General features: G+C 45.8%; 1 protein-coding gene across 1 annotated transcript in view; it reads right to left on the reverse strand.

Annotated features, from left to right (window-relative positions):
- Nucleotides 1–1,269: 1,269 nt before the first annotated feature.
- Nucleotides 1,270–20,363, reverse strand: part of LOC112248138 (voltage-dependent calcium channel gamma-7 subunit-like) — a 54,002-nt gene continuing 34,908 nt past the window's right edge. Inside the window, exons 2-6 of the mRNA XM_042305146.1 lie at nt 11,733–11,928; nt 11,182–11,268; nt 10,353–10,493; nt 4,271–4,416; nt 1,270–1,837 (exon numbers count right to left, since the gene is read on the reverse strand). Of these exons, the coding sequence (XP_042161080.1) occupies nt 1,382–1,837; nt 4,271–4,416; nt 10,353–10,493; nt 11,182–11,268; nt 11,733–11,928 (1,026 nt within the window). The 3' untranslated portion in view covers nt 1,270–1,381. The remainder of the gene's footprint in view (nt 1,838–4,270; nt 4,417–10,352; nt 10,494–11,181; nt 11,269–11,732; nt 11,929–20,363) is intronic.

Below are 20,363 nucleotides of genomic sequence, written 5' to 3' on the forward strand. Positions count from 1 at the left end.
TTACAGATATTCTAATATTGTTTTATTATTTTAACTCAAGTTATCATTATTATCATTACCATGGATACGTATATGTATAAACCTATGCACATATAAGTGTGTAGGAGTGGAAGACAGTGCTTAGCGTTGTACATCTTGTTTCCGCAGAACTGCGGTAGGTTCAGGTTTAGCTGCAGCCTCTCATTCTCCCTCTCTCTCCCTCTCTCCCTGTCTCTCCCTCTCTCCCTGTCTCTCTCATTCTCTCTCCCTCTCTCCCTGTCTCTCTCATTCTCTCTCCCTCTCTCCCTGTCTCTCCCTCTCTCCCTGTCTCTCTCATTCTCTCTCCCTCTCTCCCTCTCTCTCTCATTCTCTCTCCCTCTCTCCCTGTCTCTCCCTGTCTCTCTCATTCTCTCTGTCTCTCTCTCTCTCCCTGTCTCTCCCTCTCTCCCTGTCTCTCTCATTCTCCCTGTCTCTCCCTCTCTCCCTGTCTCTCCCTCCCTCTCTCCCTCTCTCCCTTTCCCCCTCTCTCCCTGTCTCTCCCTTTCTCCCAGTCTCTCTCATTCTCCCTGTCTCTCCCTTTCTCCCTCTCTCTCCCACTCTCTCCCTCTCTCTCCCTTTCTCCCTCTCTCTCCCTCTCTCCCTGTCTCTCTCATTCTCCCTGTCTCTCCCTTTCTCCCTGTCTCTCCCTTTCTCCCTCTCTCTCCCTCTCTCCCTGTCTCTCTCATTCTCCCTGTCTCTCATTCTCCTCTGTCTGTCTCTCCCTTTCTCCCTCTCTCCCTGTCTCTCTCTTTCTCCCTCTCTCTCCCTCTCTCCCTGTCTCTCCCTTTCTCCCTCTCTCTCCCTCTCTCCCTGTCTCTCCCTTTCTACCTCTCTCTCCCTCTCTCCCTTTCTCCCTCTATCTCCCTCTCTCCCCGTCTCTCTCATTCTCAATGTCTCTTCCTTTCTCCCTCTCAGCCCCTTTTGTCACAGATGCTAACCTCTAAAGTCTTTCAAGAAATCACATACTTTTTTCTCTGTCACTTTCTCTCTACCCCCCTCATCTCTCTATCCTTGACAACTCCTCCACCTCTCCTGAACCCTCTTTCTCTCTCTCTGCCCATCTCTCAGCTTTTAATACCAAATGTATGTGAACTCTAATCCCTGAATCCTTCTCCCTTTTCACACTTACTCCATCTTTCTTGCTCTTCACACTTACTTTCTCCCTCCCTCTTTTCTGTCCATCTCCCACCCTCCATCTCCCACCCTCCATCTCCACCTCCCTCCATCTCCACCTTCTCCATCTCCCCCTATACCATTACTCTCTCTATATATATACTGTATATTGTTTTTCATCATAAATGTGTGTGTGTCTATGGGAGTGATAGGCCACCATCAACGCACCCCTGTCCTTTGCTCCCTCTCTCTAACAGGGGGAGGCGTCCATGTGCATGTGTGTGTGGTAATGAGGGGGGCCGGTGGAAGGGGGCATGGCCATGGCCTGGGAGTTACCGTGTGAGTGTTGGTGTTGAAGTGTGTGGGTGTTGTAGGCCCCAGATGGTGGGGGCAGCTGGTAGCTAGCTCCAGAGGAGGACCCAGAACCAGGGCCCATGATGGACCCCATGCCCCCACCTTGGTTGCCCTGCAGGGGGTTTTTGGTGGGCTGCGGGGGGGTCTGGTTGATCTGGATGGAGATGTCGCTGGAGGCCCGGGAGTCAATGCGGCCCCTCTTAGGAGGAGGCCAGGTCTCAGGGTGGAGGAACTGGCCGCTGTAGTCACTACACTCAGACAGACGGGGGCGGTAGAGGGCTGGGTGGGGGCGGTACATCTCCTCCTCAGCATAACGCTTCATAAACAGATAGACTGACATCACCCCAGCCCCCTGACAGGAGAGAGAGATAGAGAGAGGGAGAGTTATGCAGGGATCAAAAGGTTTGAAAGAAAAGGGAACAAGTAGAGGGATACATCTAGTGGGGAGGAGGTGGAAAAGAAAGTGAGTCAAGGGGATTAGTGAGCAATGGAGTAAGAGGAAGAGACAGAGAGAGAGAGAGAGAGAGAGAGAGAGAGAGAGAGAGAGAGAGAGAGAGAGAGAGAGAGAGAGAGCAATGTGAGGACAAGAGGCAAGATGAGGAAAGAGGAGGAGTAGCAGGAGCAGAAGGATTGGAGCACACTGAGCTGTCCATTGCACCACATTAGTGCAGTAATGCTGACGATGTGAGAGAGGCAGGGTGGGGGATGGAGGGAGAGATGGGTGAAACGAGCAGAGAACATCACACAACAACACTGCACCGCCAACACACACACACACACACACACACACACACACACACACACACACACACACACACACACAGAGAGAGAGAGAGAGAGAGAAGACAACTGCACTGCTACAGTATGTCAACATCCACACTGACACCCCATTCTATCCCCAGAATACTAATCCTCACTAGCTCATTGTGTATTCAGCAGTGTTCTCCTATCTTCTCTGCAGCAAAGTACAACAACAGTCCACTCTTCATATATGCTATGTCTTAGAACTGTCATGAATGTTTGAACTAAACTAGAGTATGCAGATGTACAGAGCAAGTACTGAAACAAAGACTGTATTTGAGTTAGGAGTGATGAACTATACTGTACTTAAACGAGTTTGCACTCATCTGATGGGCACATAAGGAGTTGACAGTCAGTGGAATTAAAATTCATATCCATAATCACACACACCCACACGGACACACGGACACACACACGCACACGCAAGCACACACACACTCCTCTCCCCCTGATTGGCTATGACAACAGAGAGAGAGGCGGCAAGTAAAGAAGAGTTGCTCCTCTGAACTGTCCACTCTGACAGGACGGGGGTAAAGAAGAGGTGCTCCTCTGAACTGTCCACTCTGACAGGACGGGGGTAAAGAAGAGGTGCTCCTCTGAACTCTCCACTCTGACAGGACGGGGGTAAAGAAGAGGTGCTCCTCTGAACTCTCCACTCTGACAGGACGGGGGTAAAGAAGAGGTGCTACTCTGAGCTGTCCACTCTGACAGGACGGGGGTAAAGAAGAGGTGCTCCTCTGAGCTGTCCACTCTGACAGGACGGGGGTAAAGAAGAGGTGCTCCTCTGAACTGTCCACTCTGACAGGACGGGGGTAAAGAAGATGTGCTCCTCTGAACTCTCCACTCTGACAGGATGGGGGTAAAAAAGAGGTGCTCCTCTGAACTGTCCACTCTGACAGGATGGGGGTAAAGAAGAGGTGCTCCTCTGAACTCTCCACTCTGACAGGACGGGGGTAAAGAAGAGGTGCTCCTCTGAACTCTCCACTCTGACAGGACGGGGACAGGACGGGGGTAAAGAAGAGGTGCTCCTCTGAACTCTCCACTCTGACAGGACGGGGGTAAAGAAGAGGTGCTCCTCTGAACTGTCCACTCTGACAGGACGGGGGTAAAGAAGAGGTGCTCCTCTGAACTCTCCACTCTGACAGGACGGGGGTAAAGAAGAGTTGCTCCTCTGAACTCTCCATTCTGACAGGACGGGGGTAAAGAAGAGTCGCTCCTCTGAACTCTCCACTCTGACAGGACGGGGGTAAAGAAGAGGTGCTCCTCTGAACTCTCCACTCTGTCCCATCAGCGCTTAAAACACACAGGACAGAAGATGGCTGACAGCCACAGGAATACCCAGAGGTACAGGTTCTTCCTCAACACCTGCATACAGAACATCTCAGTACAGATAGACTGTGCAGAAGATTACATTTAGAATGACTGATTTAGAATGTATAGAGAATAGTAGTATTTTGCAGAGGCATCATAATTTGTCCTGCCTCAAATTTTGCAATAGTGATTTAAATGTATGGCTCCCTAGGACCTAAATTATAGCTGTACTTTCCCAGCATATTGCAGTGTAATGAGTGTTGTGATGAGTGTTGTAGGGAGGTTTGCCTCAGCCGGCACGACACTGTGGCTTTCAGATGGATAGGTCAGCTGGGCACCCCAGGCAGCACAGCAGTGGCACTAATGACGTCTCCTTACACCCCCCACCACCTGCCCCCCTACCACACACACAAGTGCACACGCACAGACAGACAGACAGACAGACAGACAGACAGACAGACAGACAGACAGACAGACAGACAGACAGACAGACAGACAGACAGACAGACAGACAGACAGACAGACAGACAGACAGACAGACAGACAGACAGACAGACAGACAGACAGACAGACACAGACAGACAGACAGACAGACAGACAGACAGACAGACAGACAGACAGACAGACAGACAGACAGACAGACAGACAGACAGACACACACACATATGCTGACCTCCTTGAGTAGGAAGGAGGAGGCTGCGAAGGCAAACGACCAGCCGTAGTGGTAGTTGAAGAACTGTTCAGGCTCCCTCGGTCTGTTCATCACCTCATCATTAATACTGGAGATGTAGAGCACCAGCCCCACCACCAGACTCAGGCCTGGAGAGGTAAGGAGGGAGGGAGGGAGGGAGGGTGGGAAGAAGAGAAGGATGGAGTTGGGAGGGAGAGAAAGAGAGGAGAGAGAGAGAGGTAGGGGGAGAGAGAGAAAGAAAGAAGGGGATGGAGGAAGGGATGGCGAGAAAGAGGGAGGAAGAGAAGGAGGGAGGTGGGAGGGAGGGAGAGAAAGAGAGAAGGAGAGAGAGTGATAGAGGGAGAGAGAGAAAGCAGACATTAACGCTGACACCCTGAGAGAGAGAGAGAGAGAGAGAGAGAGAGAGAGAGAGAGAGAGAGAGAGAGAGAGAGAGAGAGAGAGAGAGAGAGAGCGAGAGAGAGAGAGAAATAGAGAGAGAGAGAGAGAGAGAGAGAGCAGGACATTACCACTGACACCAACAGCAACAAAGACAAGGAAGAGAGGGGGCGAAAGTGAAAGGAATATAGCAAATAACAATGACACTAAAAGACAGAGAGAGGATTCTGAGGGAGGAAAGTGTGTGTGAGAGAGAGAGAGAGAGATTACCGTACGACAGACCACATATTCACCCTGCACACCCTAATTGACAAACAAACAAACAAAAACAAGGCAAAGTCTTCTCATGCTTAGTTGATTTCAAAAAAGCTTTTGACTCAATTTGGCATGAGGGTCCGCTATACAAATTGATGGGAAGTGATGTTTGCGGAAAAACGTACAACATTATAAAATCCATGTACACAAACAACAAGTGCATATTTAAAATTGGCAAAAAAAACATATTTCTATCCACAGGGCTGTGGAGTGAGACAGGGATGCAGCTTAAGCCTCACCCTCTTCATCATATATATATCAACGAATTGGCGAGGACACTAGAACAGTCTGCAGCACCCGGCCTCATCATATTAGAATCTGAAGTGAAATGTCTACTGTTTGCTGATGATCTGGTGCTTCTGTCCCCAACCAAGGAGGTCCTACAGCAGCACCTAGATCTTCTGCACAGATTCTGTCAGACTTGGGCCCTGACAGTAAATCTCAGTAAATCTCAGTAAGATAAAAAATAATGGTGTTCCAAAAAAGGACCAGTTGCCAGGACCACGAATAAAAATTCCATCTAGACAGCGTTGCCCTAGAGCACACAAAAACTATACATACCTCGGCCTAAACATCAGCGCCACAGGTAACTTCCACAAAACCTTGAATGAGCTGAGAGACAAAGCAAGAAGGGCCTTCCATGCCATCAAAAGGAATATAAAATTCGACATACCAATTAGGATCTGACTAAAAATACTTGAATCAGTTATAGAACCCTTTGCCTATTATGGTTGTGAGGTCTGAGGTACGCTCACCAACCAAGAATTCACAAAATGGAACAAACAACAGATTGACACTCTGCATGCCGAATTCGGCAAAAATATCCTCTGTGTACAACGTAAACCACCAAATAATGTATGCAGAGCAGAATTAGGCCGATACCCACTAATTATCCAAATCCAGAAAAGAGCTGTTAATCTTAGAGCTCGGGTCTTTTTTTTCAACATTTTGTTAAAAATCGCGCAAATGTTCAACGTCCTGCTACTCATGCCAGGAATATAGCACATGCATATGATTAGGAAGTGTGGATAGAAAACACTCTGAAGTTTATAGAACTAGTTAAATCATGTCTGTGGCTATAACAGAGCGTGAGGGGCAAGCGAAAGCCCAAGGATAACTGTTCACAAAAAAATGATATCCTTCCGCCAGTTGCCTGTATTGTCAACGGGAAGGGAAAATTGATGGCGATGAGGTTGCAATGCCTACAGCTTCCACACGATGTCGCCAGTACTGTCATTTGTTTCGAAGTTAGTCCTTGGTCAGATGAGAAATAGGCACTTCCTGTCATCAAGTACACATCTTGGACTTTTGAAAGAGAGAAAACGGAGCTTCATTTCAAGAACTGCTGCCATTGAATACAGAACGCCCGTGATCAATTTGATCGATTAAACAAAAAGTAGTTTTGAAGTGTTTTGTCAAAGTTTATCAACGGTTTTTAATGTCATCAAGTACACTTCTTGGACTTTTGAAAGAGAGAAAACGGAGCTTCATTTCAAGAACTGCTGCCATTGAATACAGAACGCCCGTGATCAATTTGATCGATTATTAACGTGTACTAATACCTAAAGTTGGCTTACAAAAGTAGTTTGAAGTGTTTTGTCCAACCGGGAAGCCAGCTGCACCAATGTGTCAGAGGAAACACCGTACACCTAGCGACCTGGTCAGCGTGCACTGCGCCCAGCCCACCACAGGGGTCGCTAGTGCGCAATAAGACAAGGATATCCCTGCCGGCAAAACCCTCCCTAACCCGGACTACGCTAGGCCAATTGTGAGTAGCCCCATGGGCTTCCCAGTCGCGGCCGGTTGTCTCTGGTGGCACAGCTAGCACTGCGAAGAAGTGCCTTAGACCACTGCGCCACCCGGGAGGCCTTTACATTTTGTACTTTAACTATTTGTACATCGCTACAACACTGTATATAGACATAATAAGACATTTGAAATGTCTTTACTTTTTTCGATCTTGTGTGTAAACGTTAACTGTTCATTTTTATTGTTTATTTCACTTTTGTTTATTATCTACTTCACTTGCCTTGGCAATGTTAACAGATGCTTCCCATGCCAATAAAGCCCTTAAACTGAATTGTTTTCAGAGAGAGAGAGAGTGAGTGAGTGAGGACCCCCATTCAAAATGATATGGCAGAGGACAGGACACTAAGCCAGTCCCCTATAGCTGTGATGCTCTGTGTATGCTGCAAGACCTTTCTGTGGGATATAGACACCGAGCAGCTTTCAGTAAAGAGCTAGAGAAGACCTTCCTCATTGGAAAAACTCCACATACAACATTAAAATACTACTCTTCTGAGCAAACCATTTATACAACATTACAATGCATGTGATGCCCCATATGTGAAAAATGTACCATCTACGCACGTAGAGCCACATACATATATGGTGTATGTACAATTAAAACGCATGTCATCTGTCTGAGCATTTGTTCTGTACACCAGGAGACTGTCAGTCAGTATAGGCTGTGAATGTAAAAGGAAAGTGCATGGAAACCATGTCCAGTTATAACGTAGAGGTTCATCATCTTTACCTAAATAAGTAACACTGGCATACAAAAATACACTCACTCACCCACACACACACACAGAGAGAGAGAGAGAGAGAGAGAGAGAGAGAGAGAGAGAGAGAGAGAGAGAGAGAGAGAGAGAGAGAGAGAGAGAGAGAGAGAGAGCATGCAAGGGGGCCAGGACCGAGAGTGCGAAACGCTGCTGTGTTACAAACAAACCACAACAAAGGCAGGAATGTGATTATAATGACTGCTTTTGGCTTTAAATAATATACCTGTTTTTCCTAACATATTATATGTGAATTGTTATGTTTTGATGCCATTCTTGATATCTTCTCATCTCTCTCTCTCTTCCATAGAGAGAAAAGGGAGCTCCCTCATCACTGCTACCTCCTGGTCAGGAGAGTGAACTACAAAGCAGAAAAGTCCCCAAACAGCTTCACAGAGGATAGATATTTCTCTGATTTACAATACTGTTAGGAATTTTATGAATAATGACTAAACAATATCTACATTTTAGAACTATAACTAATTAAACTATACTCTGTTTTATTATATCTGATTAATAATATTAATTCATAAGGAAGGGATTGTGGAGCATGAAACAGGGGGTAATTTAATAAAATAAATACCATTCCAGCCAGGTTGGAGGGGACTGGAATTTTGGGTTTTTAAGTAAGCAAAAAGGGTCGTTAACCTATGGTTGAACCGACTCAACTTAGCTCTGGGATATGTAGATAGGGCAGTGTGTGTTTTCTTAGGTGTTCCATTAGCTGGAACTGTCTGCTGAATGGTGATGGATGAAGACTTCAGAAGTTTAACCTCAATTTAACTGTGTGTCTGGAGTGAGAGAGAGAAGGGGTGGGAGTAAACTTTTGAACTGTTGGGAGAAAGGACGTTTTATAACCTATGACGTCATATTTTGTATACAAACTGTTGTTCGTGGTTTCATGGCAGCGCGCTCCGAGAATAAATACTATTATCTCATTTTGATAAGACTGGTCTCTGTCTAATTTATGCAAATAGGAATCTTACAAATTCTTATAAAATAGACTGAAGGATTTAATTAATGTACAATCAATAGGAATGATGAAATTCCAGTGACAAATACAAAATACACTACCAGTCAAAATGTTTGGACACACCTATTCATTCTAGGATTCTCTTAATTTGTACTATTTTCTACATTTTTACATTGTAGTGAAGATATCAACACTATGAAATAGCACATATGGAATCATATAGTAACAAAAATTGTTCAACAAATCCAAATATGTTTTAGATTGTAAATTCTTCAAACTAGCCACCCTTTGCCTTGATGACAGGTTTGCACACCCTTGGAATTCTCTCAACCAGCTTCACCTGGAATGCTTTTCCAACAGTCTTGAAGGAGTTCCCACATGCTGAGCACTTGTTGGCTGCTTTTCCTTCACTCTGTGGTCCAACTCATCCCAAACCATCTCAATTGGGTTGAGGTTGGGTGATCGTGGAGGCCAGGTCTGATGCAGCAGTCCATCACTCTCTTTCTTGGTTAAATAGCCCTTACACAGCCTGGGGGTGTGTTGGGTCATTGTCCTGTTGAAAAACAAATGATAGTCCCCCTAAGCGCAAACCAGATTGGATGGCGTATCACTGCAGAATGCTGTGGTAGCCATGCTGGTTAAGTGTGCCGTGAATTGTAAATAAATCACAGACAGTGTCACCAGCAAAGCACCCCCACACCATCACACCTCCTCTATGCTTCACGGTGGGAACCACACAGGAAGAGATCATTCATTCACCTACTCTGTGTCTCACAAAGACATGGTGGTTGACTACCTCATGAAGCTAGTTGAGAGAATACCAAGAGTCTGCAAAGTTGTCATCAAGGCAAAAGGTGGCTACTGATGGAACCTGAAATATAAAATATATTTTGACTGGTTTAACACTGTTTTGGTTACTACATGATTCCATATGTGTTATTTCATAGTGTTGATGTCTTCATTATTATTCTACTATGTAGAAAATAGTAAAAATAAAGAACAACCATGTAATGAGCAGGTATGTCCAAACTTTTGACTGGTACTGTATGTAGACACATTTTTAGAAAGAACCATTGTCAACAGAAATTCCTGATGACACCAGTGATTGTTCTGCTCAACTTGACCTTATTCAGATATATTATTTGCAGTAATAATGGTCAGAACCTGTTCAGGTGACATCCAAAAGTAAAAATAGAGCAATGATGGAGTGGCTAGGCTGAAACAGGATGAAGACAGCAATAATCAATCACAGTTGGAAGGAGACAGAAGGGGCCAGATATGAATCATCACACACAGATAAGCCTTGTTCAAATTAACATGATTGGCCTATTTACCTGAGAGGATGGATGAAGGCAGTAATAATCTAGGCCAGATGGAGTGGCCTATTTACCTGAGAGGATGGATGAAGGCAGTAATAATCTAGGCCAGATGGATGGCCTATTTACCTGAGAGGATGGATGAAGGCAGTAATAATCAAGGCCAGATGGAGGGGCCTATCTACCTGAGAGGATGGATGAAGGCAGTACTAATATCAAGGCCAGATGGAGTGGCCTATCGACCTGAGAGGGTGGATGAAGGCAGTAATAATCAAGGCCAGATGGAGTGGCCTATCTACCTGAGAGGGTGGATGAAGGCAGTAATAATCAAGGCCAGATGGAGTGGCCTATCTACCTGAGAGGGTGGATGAAGGCAGTAATAATCAAGGCCAGATGGAGTGGCCTATCTACCTGAGAGGATGGATGAAGGCAGTAATAATCAAGGCCAGATGGAGTGACCTATCTACCTGAGAGGATGGATGAAGGCAGTAATAATCAAGGCCAGATGGAGTGGCCTATCTACCTGAGAGGATGAAGAAGATCCCGGAGACGAAGGCCAGGATGGTGCGCTGGGGCCGGATGTGTCCGATGTTACTGATGACAAAGGCAGTGAAGACGAAGAGCAGAGACACCATGGGGAACGGAGTGGCCGTCCGCACCATCTCTACAGGGTCACAGTGTTAGAGGTTAGAGGTCATAGCAGAGACACCATGGGAAATTGAGTGGCTGTCCGCACCATCTCTACAGGGTCACAGCATTAGAGGTCAAATGTTATGTACTAACCATAAGAGAGAGCAATAGTAATGACGTCTTTTTGTTGGCATCAACTTCGCCATGGCTCATTGGCCAAAGACTATGGGGAAATTAATTGGGGTTTTGGAGGGGTTTTGGATAAACGCCAAAAATAAGGTATGTTGTAAACACAGGCTTAGGGAGACCTTATACGTTTTGTTCTATGAGATACTCTTCATCAGCTAACGTCACTTTTTGTGAATTTTTAAGAATTTATGTAATCATAACAAACACATAAATGACATAAAGGTTTCATAATAATTAATACATGTCATGTTAATTGACTGCTATTATCTCATAGAACAAAATGTATAAGATCTCCTAAGCCTGTGTTAACCCCAGAACTTATTTTTTTCTTTGTTTATCCAAAACACCTCTAAAATCCAAATGAATTTCGCCATAGGCTTTGGCCAACGAGCCAGTAATTTCCTGAACGCTGACCATAGGAATGGTTGAATGAGCCAGAGGTAACTCATTTTCGTTTTTTAGGGCTACAAGTTGGTGAGCTCTATGCTGAGCTTGCAGTGTAAAGCTGTAAGTGTAGGGTACAGTATACTCACTCAGAATATTAGCAGTATTCTCTGTGGTGATCTCTATCTCTGGCTCAGTGAAATACTCTGACGCCACACATCTCCCGTTCTCTGTCCCTGAGAGAGAAGGGAAAGAAAGAGGAGTGTATAAAATTGAGGCTTGCATGAAAAAGAGAGAGGGAGGCAGATACATACATACAGGGTTGGACTGGGACCAAAAATCTGTCCTACCATTTTTAACACAACGGACCATTTTTTTCTTTGAGGCCCCCATGTTTTGCCAGTCAATTATCATTTTGCACAAAGAAAACCATTTAGGCAAAAAATGAATCAGCCCTGGCATCTGGCATTTGCCTGAGAAGCCGGATGGCCAGTCCGCTCCTGCATACGTTAAAGAAAAAATAATACAGTATATAACATTGAGAAGTTGCACTGATATAAGGTCAGTTTAGTATTTTCCACTAATGGTTAACGTTCAGATTTAGAAGGAGTGAACTGATCCTAGATCAACTATGGCTAATTCTACCTGGAGCAGATTGGTCAGGTCACTACTGCTATTGAGGGTCAGAGGTCATATGTACCAGCCACGAAGCAGACCCTCCAGAGGCCAGAGTGCAGGGCCATCTTGACCTCCATGCTCTGGTTCTGCTGCAGCACGATGCCCTCCTCCATCAACAGCCAGTAGTCTGTAGACACAGCCACGCCCACCAGCAGCAGACCACACGCCCCAAACACCGTGGACAGGATGGTCAGCGCTCTGCTACTGCACGAACTCATCTAGAGACAGAGGGAGAGCGGAAGGAGAGGAGGGAGTGGAGGGAGGGAGAAGGAGAGAGAGCAAGGATAAGTCAGACTTATTGCATGAAGTCTTCAGAGAGGAGCGAGAGACAAAGCAAAGAGAGAGACAGTGAACTCCTAATTTTAAATTAAACTAATTTACCGAGAGAGAGAAAGAGAGAGGGAGGGAGACAGGTACCTCGTTCCGAAGTCATGCTGAGAGAAAGAGAGAGGGAGGGAAATAGATACCTCGTTCAGAAGTCATGCTGAGAGAAAGAGAGAGGGAGGGAAATAGATACCTCGTTCAGAAGTCATGCTGAGAGAAAGAGAGAGAGAGGGAGGGAGACAGATACCTCGTTCAGAAGTCATGCTGAGAGAAAGAGAGAGAGAGGGAGGGAGACAGATATCTCGTTCAGAAGTCATGCTGAGACAAAGAGAGAGAGAGGGAGGGAGGGAGACAGATACCTCGTTCAGAAGTCATGCTGAGAGAGAGAGGGAGGGAGACAGATACCTCATTCAGAAGTCATGCTGAGAGAAAGAGAGAGGGAGGGAGACAGATACCTCGTTCAGAAGTCATGCTGAGAGAAAGAGAGAGAGAGGGAGGGAGACAGATACCTCGTTCAGAAGTCATGCTGAGAGAAAGAGAGAGGGAGGGAGACAGATACCTCGTTCAGAAGTCATGCTGAGAGAAAGAGAGAGAGAGGGAGGGAGACAGATATCTCGTTCAGAAGTCATGCTGAGACAAAGAGAGAGAGAGGGAGGGAGACAGATACCTCGTTCAGAAGTCATGCTGAGAGAAAGAGAGAGGGGAGGGAGACAGATACCTCGTTCAGAAGTCATGCTGAGAGAAAGAGAGAGGAGGGAGGGAACAGATACCCCATTCAGAAGTCATGCTGAGAGAAAGAGAGAGGGAGGGAGACAGATACCTCGTTCAGAAGTCATGCTGAGAGAAAGAAGAGAGAGGGAGGGAGGGAAACAGATACCTCATTCAGAAGTCATGCTGAGAGAAAGAGAGAGGGAGGGAGACAGATACCTCGTTCAGAAGTCATGCTGAGAGAAAGAGAGAGAGGGAGGGAGACAGATACCTCGTTCAGAAGTCATGCTGAGAGAAAGAGAGAGAGAGGGAGGGAGACAGATACCTCGTTCAGATGTCATGCTGAGAGAAAGAGAGAGAGGGAGGGAGACAGATACCTCGTTCAGAAGTCATGCTGAAAGAAAGAGAGAGAGGGAGGGAGACAGATACCTCGTTCAGAAGTCATGCTGAGAGAAAGAGAGAGGAATGGAGACAGATACCTCGTTCAGAAGTCATGCTGAGAGAAAGAGAGAGAGAGGGGGAGATAGATACCTCGTTCAGAAGTCATGCTGAGAGAAAGAAAGAGGGAGGGAAACAGATACCTCGTTCAGAAGTCATGCTGAGAGAAAGAGAGAGGGAGGGAGACAGATACTTCATTCAGAAGTCATGCTGAGAGAAAGAGAGAGGGAGGGAGACAGGTACCTCGTTCGGAAGTCATGCTGAGAGAAAGAGAGAGGGAGGAAGACAGATACCTCGTTCAGAAGTCATGCTGAGAGAAAGAGAGAGAGAGGGAGGGAGACAGATACCTCGTTCAGAAGTCATGCTGAGAGAAAGAAAGAGGGAGGGAAACAGATACCTCGTTCAGAAGTCATGCTGAGAGAAAGAGAGAGGGAGGGAGACAGATACTTCATTCAGAAGTCATGCTGAGAGAAAGAGGGAGGGAGGGAAACAGATACCTCGTTCAGAAGTCATGCTGAGAGAAAGAGAGAGGGAGGGAGACAGATACCTCGTTCAGAAGTCATGCTGAGAGAAAGAGAGAGGGAGGGAAACAGATACCTCGTTCAGAAGTCATGCTGAGAGAAAGAGAGAGGGAGGGACACAGATACCTCGTTCAGAAGTCATGCTGAGAGAAAGAGAGAGAGGGAGAGACAGATACCTCGTTCAGAAGTCATGCTGAGAGAAAGAGAGAGAGGGAGACAGATACCTCGTTCAGATGTCATGCTGAGAGAAAGAGAGAGAGGGCGGGGGCGTATGTCTTATGGCCAACGTGACATGGTGTGATGAAAGAAACATACAGGAACTCAAATCCTTCTGTTCACCTGATTTAGAATTCCTCACAATCAATTGTAGACCGCATTATCTACCTAGAGAATTCTCTTCGATTATAATCACAGCCGTATATATCCCCCAAGCAGACACATCGATGGCTCTGAGACGAACTTTATTTAACTCTCTGCAAACTGGAAAAGATTTATCCGGAGGCTGCATTCATTGTAGCTGGGCATTTTAACAAGGCTAATCTGAAAACAAGACTCCCTAAATTTTATCAGCATATCGAAAGCGCAACCAGGGGTGGAAAGACCCTGGATCATTGTTACTCTAACTTCCGAGACGCATATAAGGCCCTGCCCCGCCCCCTTTCGGAAAAGCTGACCACGACAGGAAGACAGATTTTGCTGATCCCTGCCTACAGACAGAAACTAAAACAAGAAGCTCCCACGCTGAGGTCTGTCCAACGCTGGTCCGACCAAGCTGACTCCACACTCCAAGACTGCTTCCATCAAGAGTGGACTGGGAGATGTTTCAGATACCATTCAGACAACAACATTGAGAGAATACGCTGATACGGTGGCGAGTTCATTAGAACGTGCGTTGAAGTCATGTCGTTCCCAGAGAAAGATTAAAACATTCCCTAACCAGAAACCGTGGATTGATGGCATGCATTCGAGAAAAACTGAAGGCACAGAACCACTGCTTTTAATCAGGGCAAGGTGTCTGGTAACATGACTGAATACAAACAGTGCAGCTATTCCCTCCGAAGGCTATCAAACAAGCTAAGCGCCAGTACAGAGACAAAGTAGAATCTCAATTCAACGGCTCAGACACAAGAGGTATGTGGCAGGGTCTACAGTCAATCACGGACTACAGGAAGAAACCCAGCCCAGTCACGGACCAGGATACCTCATTCAGATGTGAGAGAAAGAGAGGGAGGGAGACTTGCTCCCAGGCAGACTAAAAAGAGAGAGGCCCGCTTTGAGGACAATACAGTGCCACTGACACGGCCTGCAACGGAAACATGCGGTCTCTCCTTCACTGCAGCCGAAGTGAGTAAGACATTTAAACGTGTTAACCCTCGCAAGGCTGCAGGCCCAGAGAGCATCCCCAGCCGACGCCCTCAGAGCATGCTGCAGACCAGCTGGCCGGTGTGTTTACGGACATATTCAATCAATCCCTATACCAGTCTGCTGTTCCCACATGCTTCAAGAGGGCCACCATTGTTCCTGTTCCCAAGAAAGCTAAGGTAACTGAGCTAAACGACTACCGCCCGTAGCACTCACATCCGTCATCATGAAGTGCTTTGAGAGACTAGTCAAGGACCATATCACCTCCACCCTACCTGACACCCTTGACCCACTCCAATTTGCTTACCGCCCAAATAGGTCCACAGACGATGCAATCTCAACCACACTGCACACTGCCCTAACCCATCTGGACAAGAGGAATACCTATGTGAGAATGCTGTTCATCGACTACAGCTCGGCATTCAACACCATAGTACCCTCAAGCTCGTCATCAAGCTCGAGACCCTGGGTCTCGACCCCGCCCTGTGCAGACTGGGTACTGGACTTCCTGAAGGGCATGCCCCCAGGTGGTGAGGGTAGGCAGACAGATCTCCTCCCGCTGATCCTCAACACTGGGACCCCACAAGGGTGCGTTCTGAGCCCTCTCCTGTACTCCCTGTTCACCCAAGACTGCGTGGCCATGCACGCCTCCAACTCAATCATCAAGTTTGCGGAAAGACACAACAGTGGTAGGCAGATTACCAACATGCTGAGAGAAAGGCCTACAGGGAGGAGGTGAGGGCCCTCGGAGTGTGGTGAAAGGAAAATAACCTCACACTCAACGTCAACAAAACTAAGGAGATGATTGTGGACTTCAGGAAACAGCAGAGGGAACACCCCCATCCACATCGATGGAACAGTAGTGGAGAGGGTAGCAAGTTTTAAGTTCCTCAGAACACATCACAGACAAACTGAATTGGTCCACTCACACAGACAGCATCGTGAGAAGTCGCAGCAGCGCCTCTTCAACCTCAGGAGGCTGAAGAAGATTCGGCTTGTCACCAAAAGCACTCACAAACTTCTACAGATGAAAGAGAGCATCCTGGCGGGCAGTATCACCGCCTGGTATGGCAACTGACCGCCCTCAACCGTAAGGCTCTCCAGAGGGTAGTGAGGTCTGCACAACGCATCACCTGGGAGAAACTACCTGCCCTCCAGGACACCTACACCACCCGATGCTCAGGAAGGCCATAAAGATCATCAAGGACATCAACCACCCGAGCCACTGCCTGTTCACCCCGCTGTCATCCAGAAGGCGAGGTCAGTACAGGTGCATCAAAGCTGGGACCGAGAGACTGAAAAAGGGAGCTTCTATCTCAAGGCCATCAGACTGTTAAACAGCCACCACTAACATTGAGTGGCTACTGCCAACACACTGTCAATGACACTGACTCTACTCCAGCCACTTTAATCATGGGAATTGATGGGAAATGATGTAAATATATCACTAGCCACTTTAAACAATGCTACCTTATATAATGTTACTTACCCTACATTGTTCATCTCATATGCATACGTTGATACTGTACTCTATATCATCGACTGCATCCTTATGCAAACATGTATCACTAGCCACTTTAACTATGCCACTTGGTTTACATACTTATCTCATATGTATATACTGTACTCGATATCATCTACTGTATCTTGCCTATGCTGCTCTGTACCATCACTCATTCATATATCCTTATGTACATATTCTTTATCCCCTTATACTGTGTATAAGACAGTAGTTTTGGAATTGTTAGTTAGATTACTTGTTCGTTATTACTGCATTGTCGGAACTAGAAGCACAAGCATTTCGCTACACTCGCATTAACATCTGCTAACCATGTGTATGTGACAAATACAATTTGATTTGATTTGATTTGATTTGATTTGATTTGATTTGAGAGAGGGGGGAGACAGATACCTCGTTCAGAAGTCATGCTGAAAGAAAGAGAGAGAGAGGGAGGGAGACAGATACCTCGTTCAGAAGTCATGCTGAGAGAAAGAGAGAGAGAGGGAAACAGATACCTCGTTCAGAAGTCATGCTGAGAGAAAGAGAGAGAGAGGGAGGGAGACAGATACCTTGTTCAGAAGTCATGCTGAGAGAAAGAGAGAGAGAGGGAGGGAGACAGATACCTCGTTCAGAAGTCATGCTGAGAGAAAGAGAGAGGGGGAGGGAAACAGATACCCCATTCAGAAGTCATGCTGAGAGAAAGAGAGAGGGAGGGAGACAGATACCTCGTTCAGAAGTCATGCTGAGAGAAAGAGAGAGGCAGGGAAACAGATACCTCGTTCAGAAGTCATGCTGAGAGAAAGAGAGAGGGAGGGAGACAGATACCTCATTCAGAAGTCATGCTGAGAGAAAGAGAGAGAGAGGGAGGGAGACAGATACCTCGTTCAGAAGTCATGCTGAGAGAAAGAGAGAGAGGGAGACAGATACCTCATTCAGATGTCATGCTGAGAGAAAGAGAGAGAGAGGGAGGGAGACAGATACCTCGTTCAGAAGTCATGCTGAAAGAAAGAAAGAGAGAGAGAGGGAGGGAGACAGATACCTCGTTCAGAAGTCATGCTGAGAGAAAGAGAGAGGAATGGAGACAGATACCTCGTTCAGAAGTCATGCTGAGAGAAAGAGAGAGAGAGGGAGGGAGACAGATACCTCGTTCAGAAGTCATGCTGAGAGAAAGAAAGAGGGAGGGAAACAGATACCTCGTTCAGAAGTCATGCTGAGAGAAAGAGAGAGGGAGGGAGACAGATACTTCATTCAGAAGTCATGCTGAGAGAAAGAGAGAGGGAGGGAGACAGGTACCTCGTTCAGAAGTCATGCTGAGAGAAAGAGAGAGGGAGGAAGACAGATACCTCGTTCAGAAGTCATGCTGAGAGAAAGAGAGAGAGAGGGAGGGAGACAGATACCTCGTTCAGAAGTCATGCTGAGAGAAAGAAAGAGGGAGGGAAACAGATACCTCGTTCAGAAGTCATGCTGAGAGAAAGAGAGAGGGAGGGAGACAGATACTTCATTCAGAAGTCATGCTGAGAGAAAGAGAGAGGGAGGGAAACAGATACCTCGTTCAGAAGTCATGCTGAGAGAAAGAGAGAGGGAGGGAGACAGATACCTCGTTCAGAAGTCATGCTGAGAGAAAGAGAGAGGGAGGGAGACAGATACCTCGTTCAGAAGTCATGCTGAGAGAAAGAGAGAGAGAGGGAGGGAGACAGATACCTCGTTCAGAAGTCATGCTGAGAGAAAGAGAGAGAGGGAGACAGATACCTTGTTCAGATGTCATGCTGAGAGAAAGAGAGAGAGAGGGAGGGAGACAGATACCTCGTTCAGAAGTCATGCTGAAAGAAAGAGAGAGAGAGAGAGGGAGGGAGACAGATACCTCGTTCAGAAGTCATGCTGAGAGAAAGAGAGAGGAATGGAGACAGATACCTCGTTCAGAAGTCATGCTGAGAGAAAGAGAGAGGGAGGGAGACAGGTACCTCGTTCAGAAGTCATGCTGAGAGAAATAGAGAGGGAGACAGATACCTCGTTCAGAAGTCATGCTGAGAGAAAGAGAGAGGGAGGGAGACAGATACCTCTTGATTTAAAAAAAAACAGGTTTATTTATTTTTACCACTTTCAGCTACATCTGTGGGTTATCTCAGAAAGATGGTTTAACAAATTTGGGATTTCCTGAACATATCAGGCGTGTTTTAACCAGATGAGGAAGTCCAGGATTTCTTGGTTCCAGAACCGCTGCTTTTCGTTTTAGGTATTCCGCTGAAGTTAAGCGCAGATTGGTTGACCAGCTGGCGCGTAACATTCAAAAAGGTCCCCATTTCAATGACAGAAAAAATGACAGGTCTGTAGTCAAAAGACAGAGCCCAATATTTCAAAAGTCTAGAACAAGAAACAATTAGAAAACATAACGAATATGTTCCGATATTTCTCCCAAAAAGTAATACATCTGCCGCAGCAAAAGCCAGAGAGGGAGCCTGGCAGAAAATTGCAGACAGTGTTAAATGCACAAGTTTATTGGCACGGTTCCAATATCTAATAGGCCTAGTTACACATATGGCTAATTAGGAACAATGCTTTCACTTTATAGAGCACATTTATTGCAACGCTGGTGAGTGATATTACGTGTCAAGGCTTTGGCCTAATATGTCAATTGTAGTAACATATGTCACAATTGCAATGGTAGGACCATTCCATAGCCTTAGTAGGATGAATACTAATGTATTGAATTCATAGAGTGCTTCTAGTGACAATGTCGGCAGCAATGTTGTTCAATGTTTAGTTGTAACCCCATGGGAGTCAGATCATCCGACAAAATAAGGAAGGAAGATCATTGAATTCAATGACTGTTTGTGAAAATGATTTGTTTTGGTGAAAGTTTAGGCTACAGTATTCAGTAGCTACCTGTTTGTTTAGGCTGTTAACTTCTTCGATATAGGGGGCACTCTTTTAATTTTTGGATGAAAAACGTTCCCGTTTGGCGCCGAAACCTTGCGGTCACGCGAGAAAACAGGCTACTCTCACGCGCGCTCTGTCTTTGTTCCAAGATTGATTGAACGACTCGTGTGTTTCTCTTCCTCCTGAAAATTGCTATGAAGCTAGATAACATGCTAATGCTGTGTTCTGAACATAGTTTTACAAGTTTAGTCAACATATAATATGTAATTTCGACGTTTTGGTGCGCACCCACTTGACTTTTGGCTGCATTTCAACCAAAATGTGTCGTGTTTGATCACCGAAAGACACAGACTTCCAAACTAAAGCTGTTTTTGGTAAGTATAAACCCTTCCAGGTCTACTGATGGAAGAACAGCAAAGGTAAGGGAAGATTTATGTGTTTATTATGGGTTTCTGTGGACTCCGAAGTAGAGGAGTAAAAATGCTAATTCCTGAGCGCCGACTCATATTATAGCCTAGTGAACGAAATCTGTAACGTTAAAAATAAAAGTAACACAGCGATTGCATTTAGAAGAAGTGTATCTTTCTATACATATGTAGAACATGCATATTTAGTCTAAGTTTATGTTGTGTATTCCATGTTAGCTGACGGCATATGCTGGAGCTATCGTCATTTCTCCGGACATTTGAGTAGCATTTTTTTGAACATGCCGTCATTGTAAACAGATTTATGGATATATATATAGCATATTATTGAAAAAAAAATGTACTGTGTAACATGTTATATTACTGTCATCTGATGAAGACTTCAAAAGGTTAGTGCAATTATTTTTCTTTTAATCCTGCGTTTGGTGATTGCATATTTTGTGGAATTTGGCTATGGAAATTAGCTTGGTCTTCGGTGTGTCTTCGGTGGTGGTTTG

The sequence above is a fragment of the Oncorhynchus tshawytscha genome, linkage group LG23 (assembly GCF_018296145.1).
Source record: "Oncorhynchus tshawytscha isolate Ot180627B linkage group LG23, Otsh_v2.0, whole genome shotgun sequence".
In the NCBI taxonomy this organism is placed as follows: Eukaryota; Metazoa; Chordata; class Actinopteri; order Salmoniformes; family Salmonidae; genus Oncorhynchus; species Oncorhynchus tshawytscha.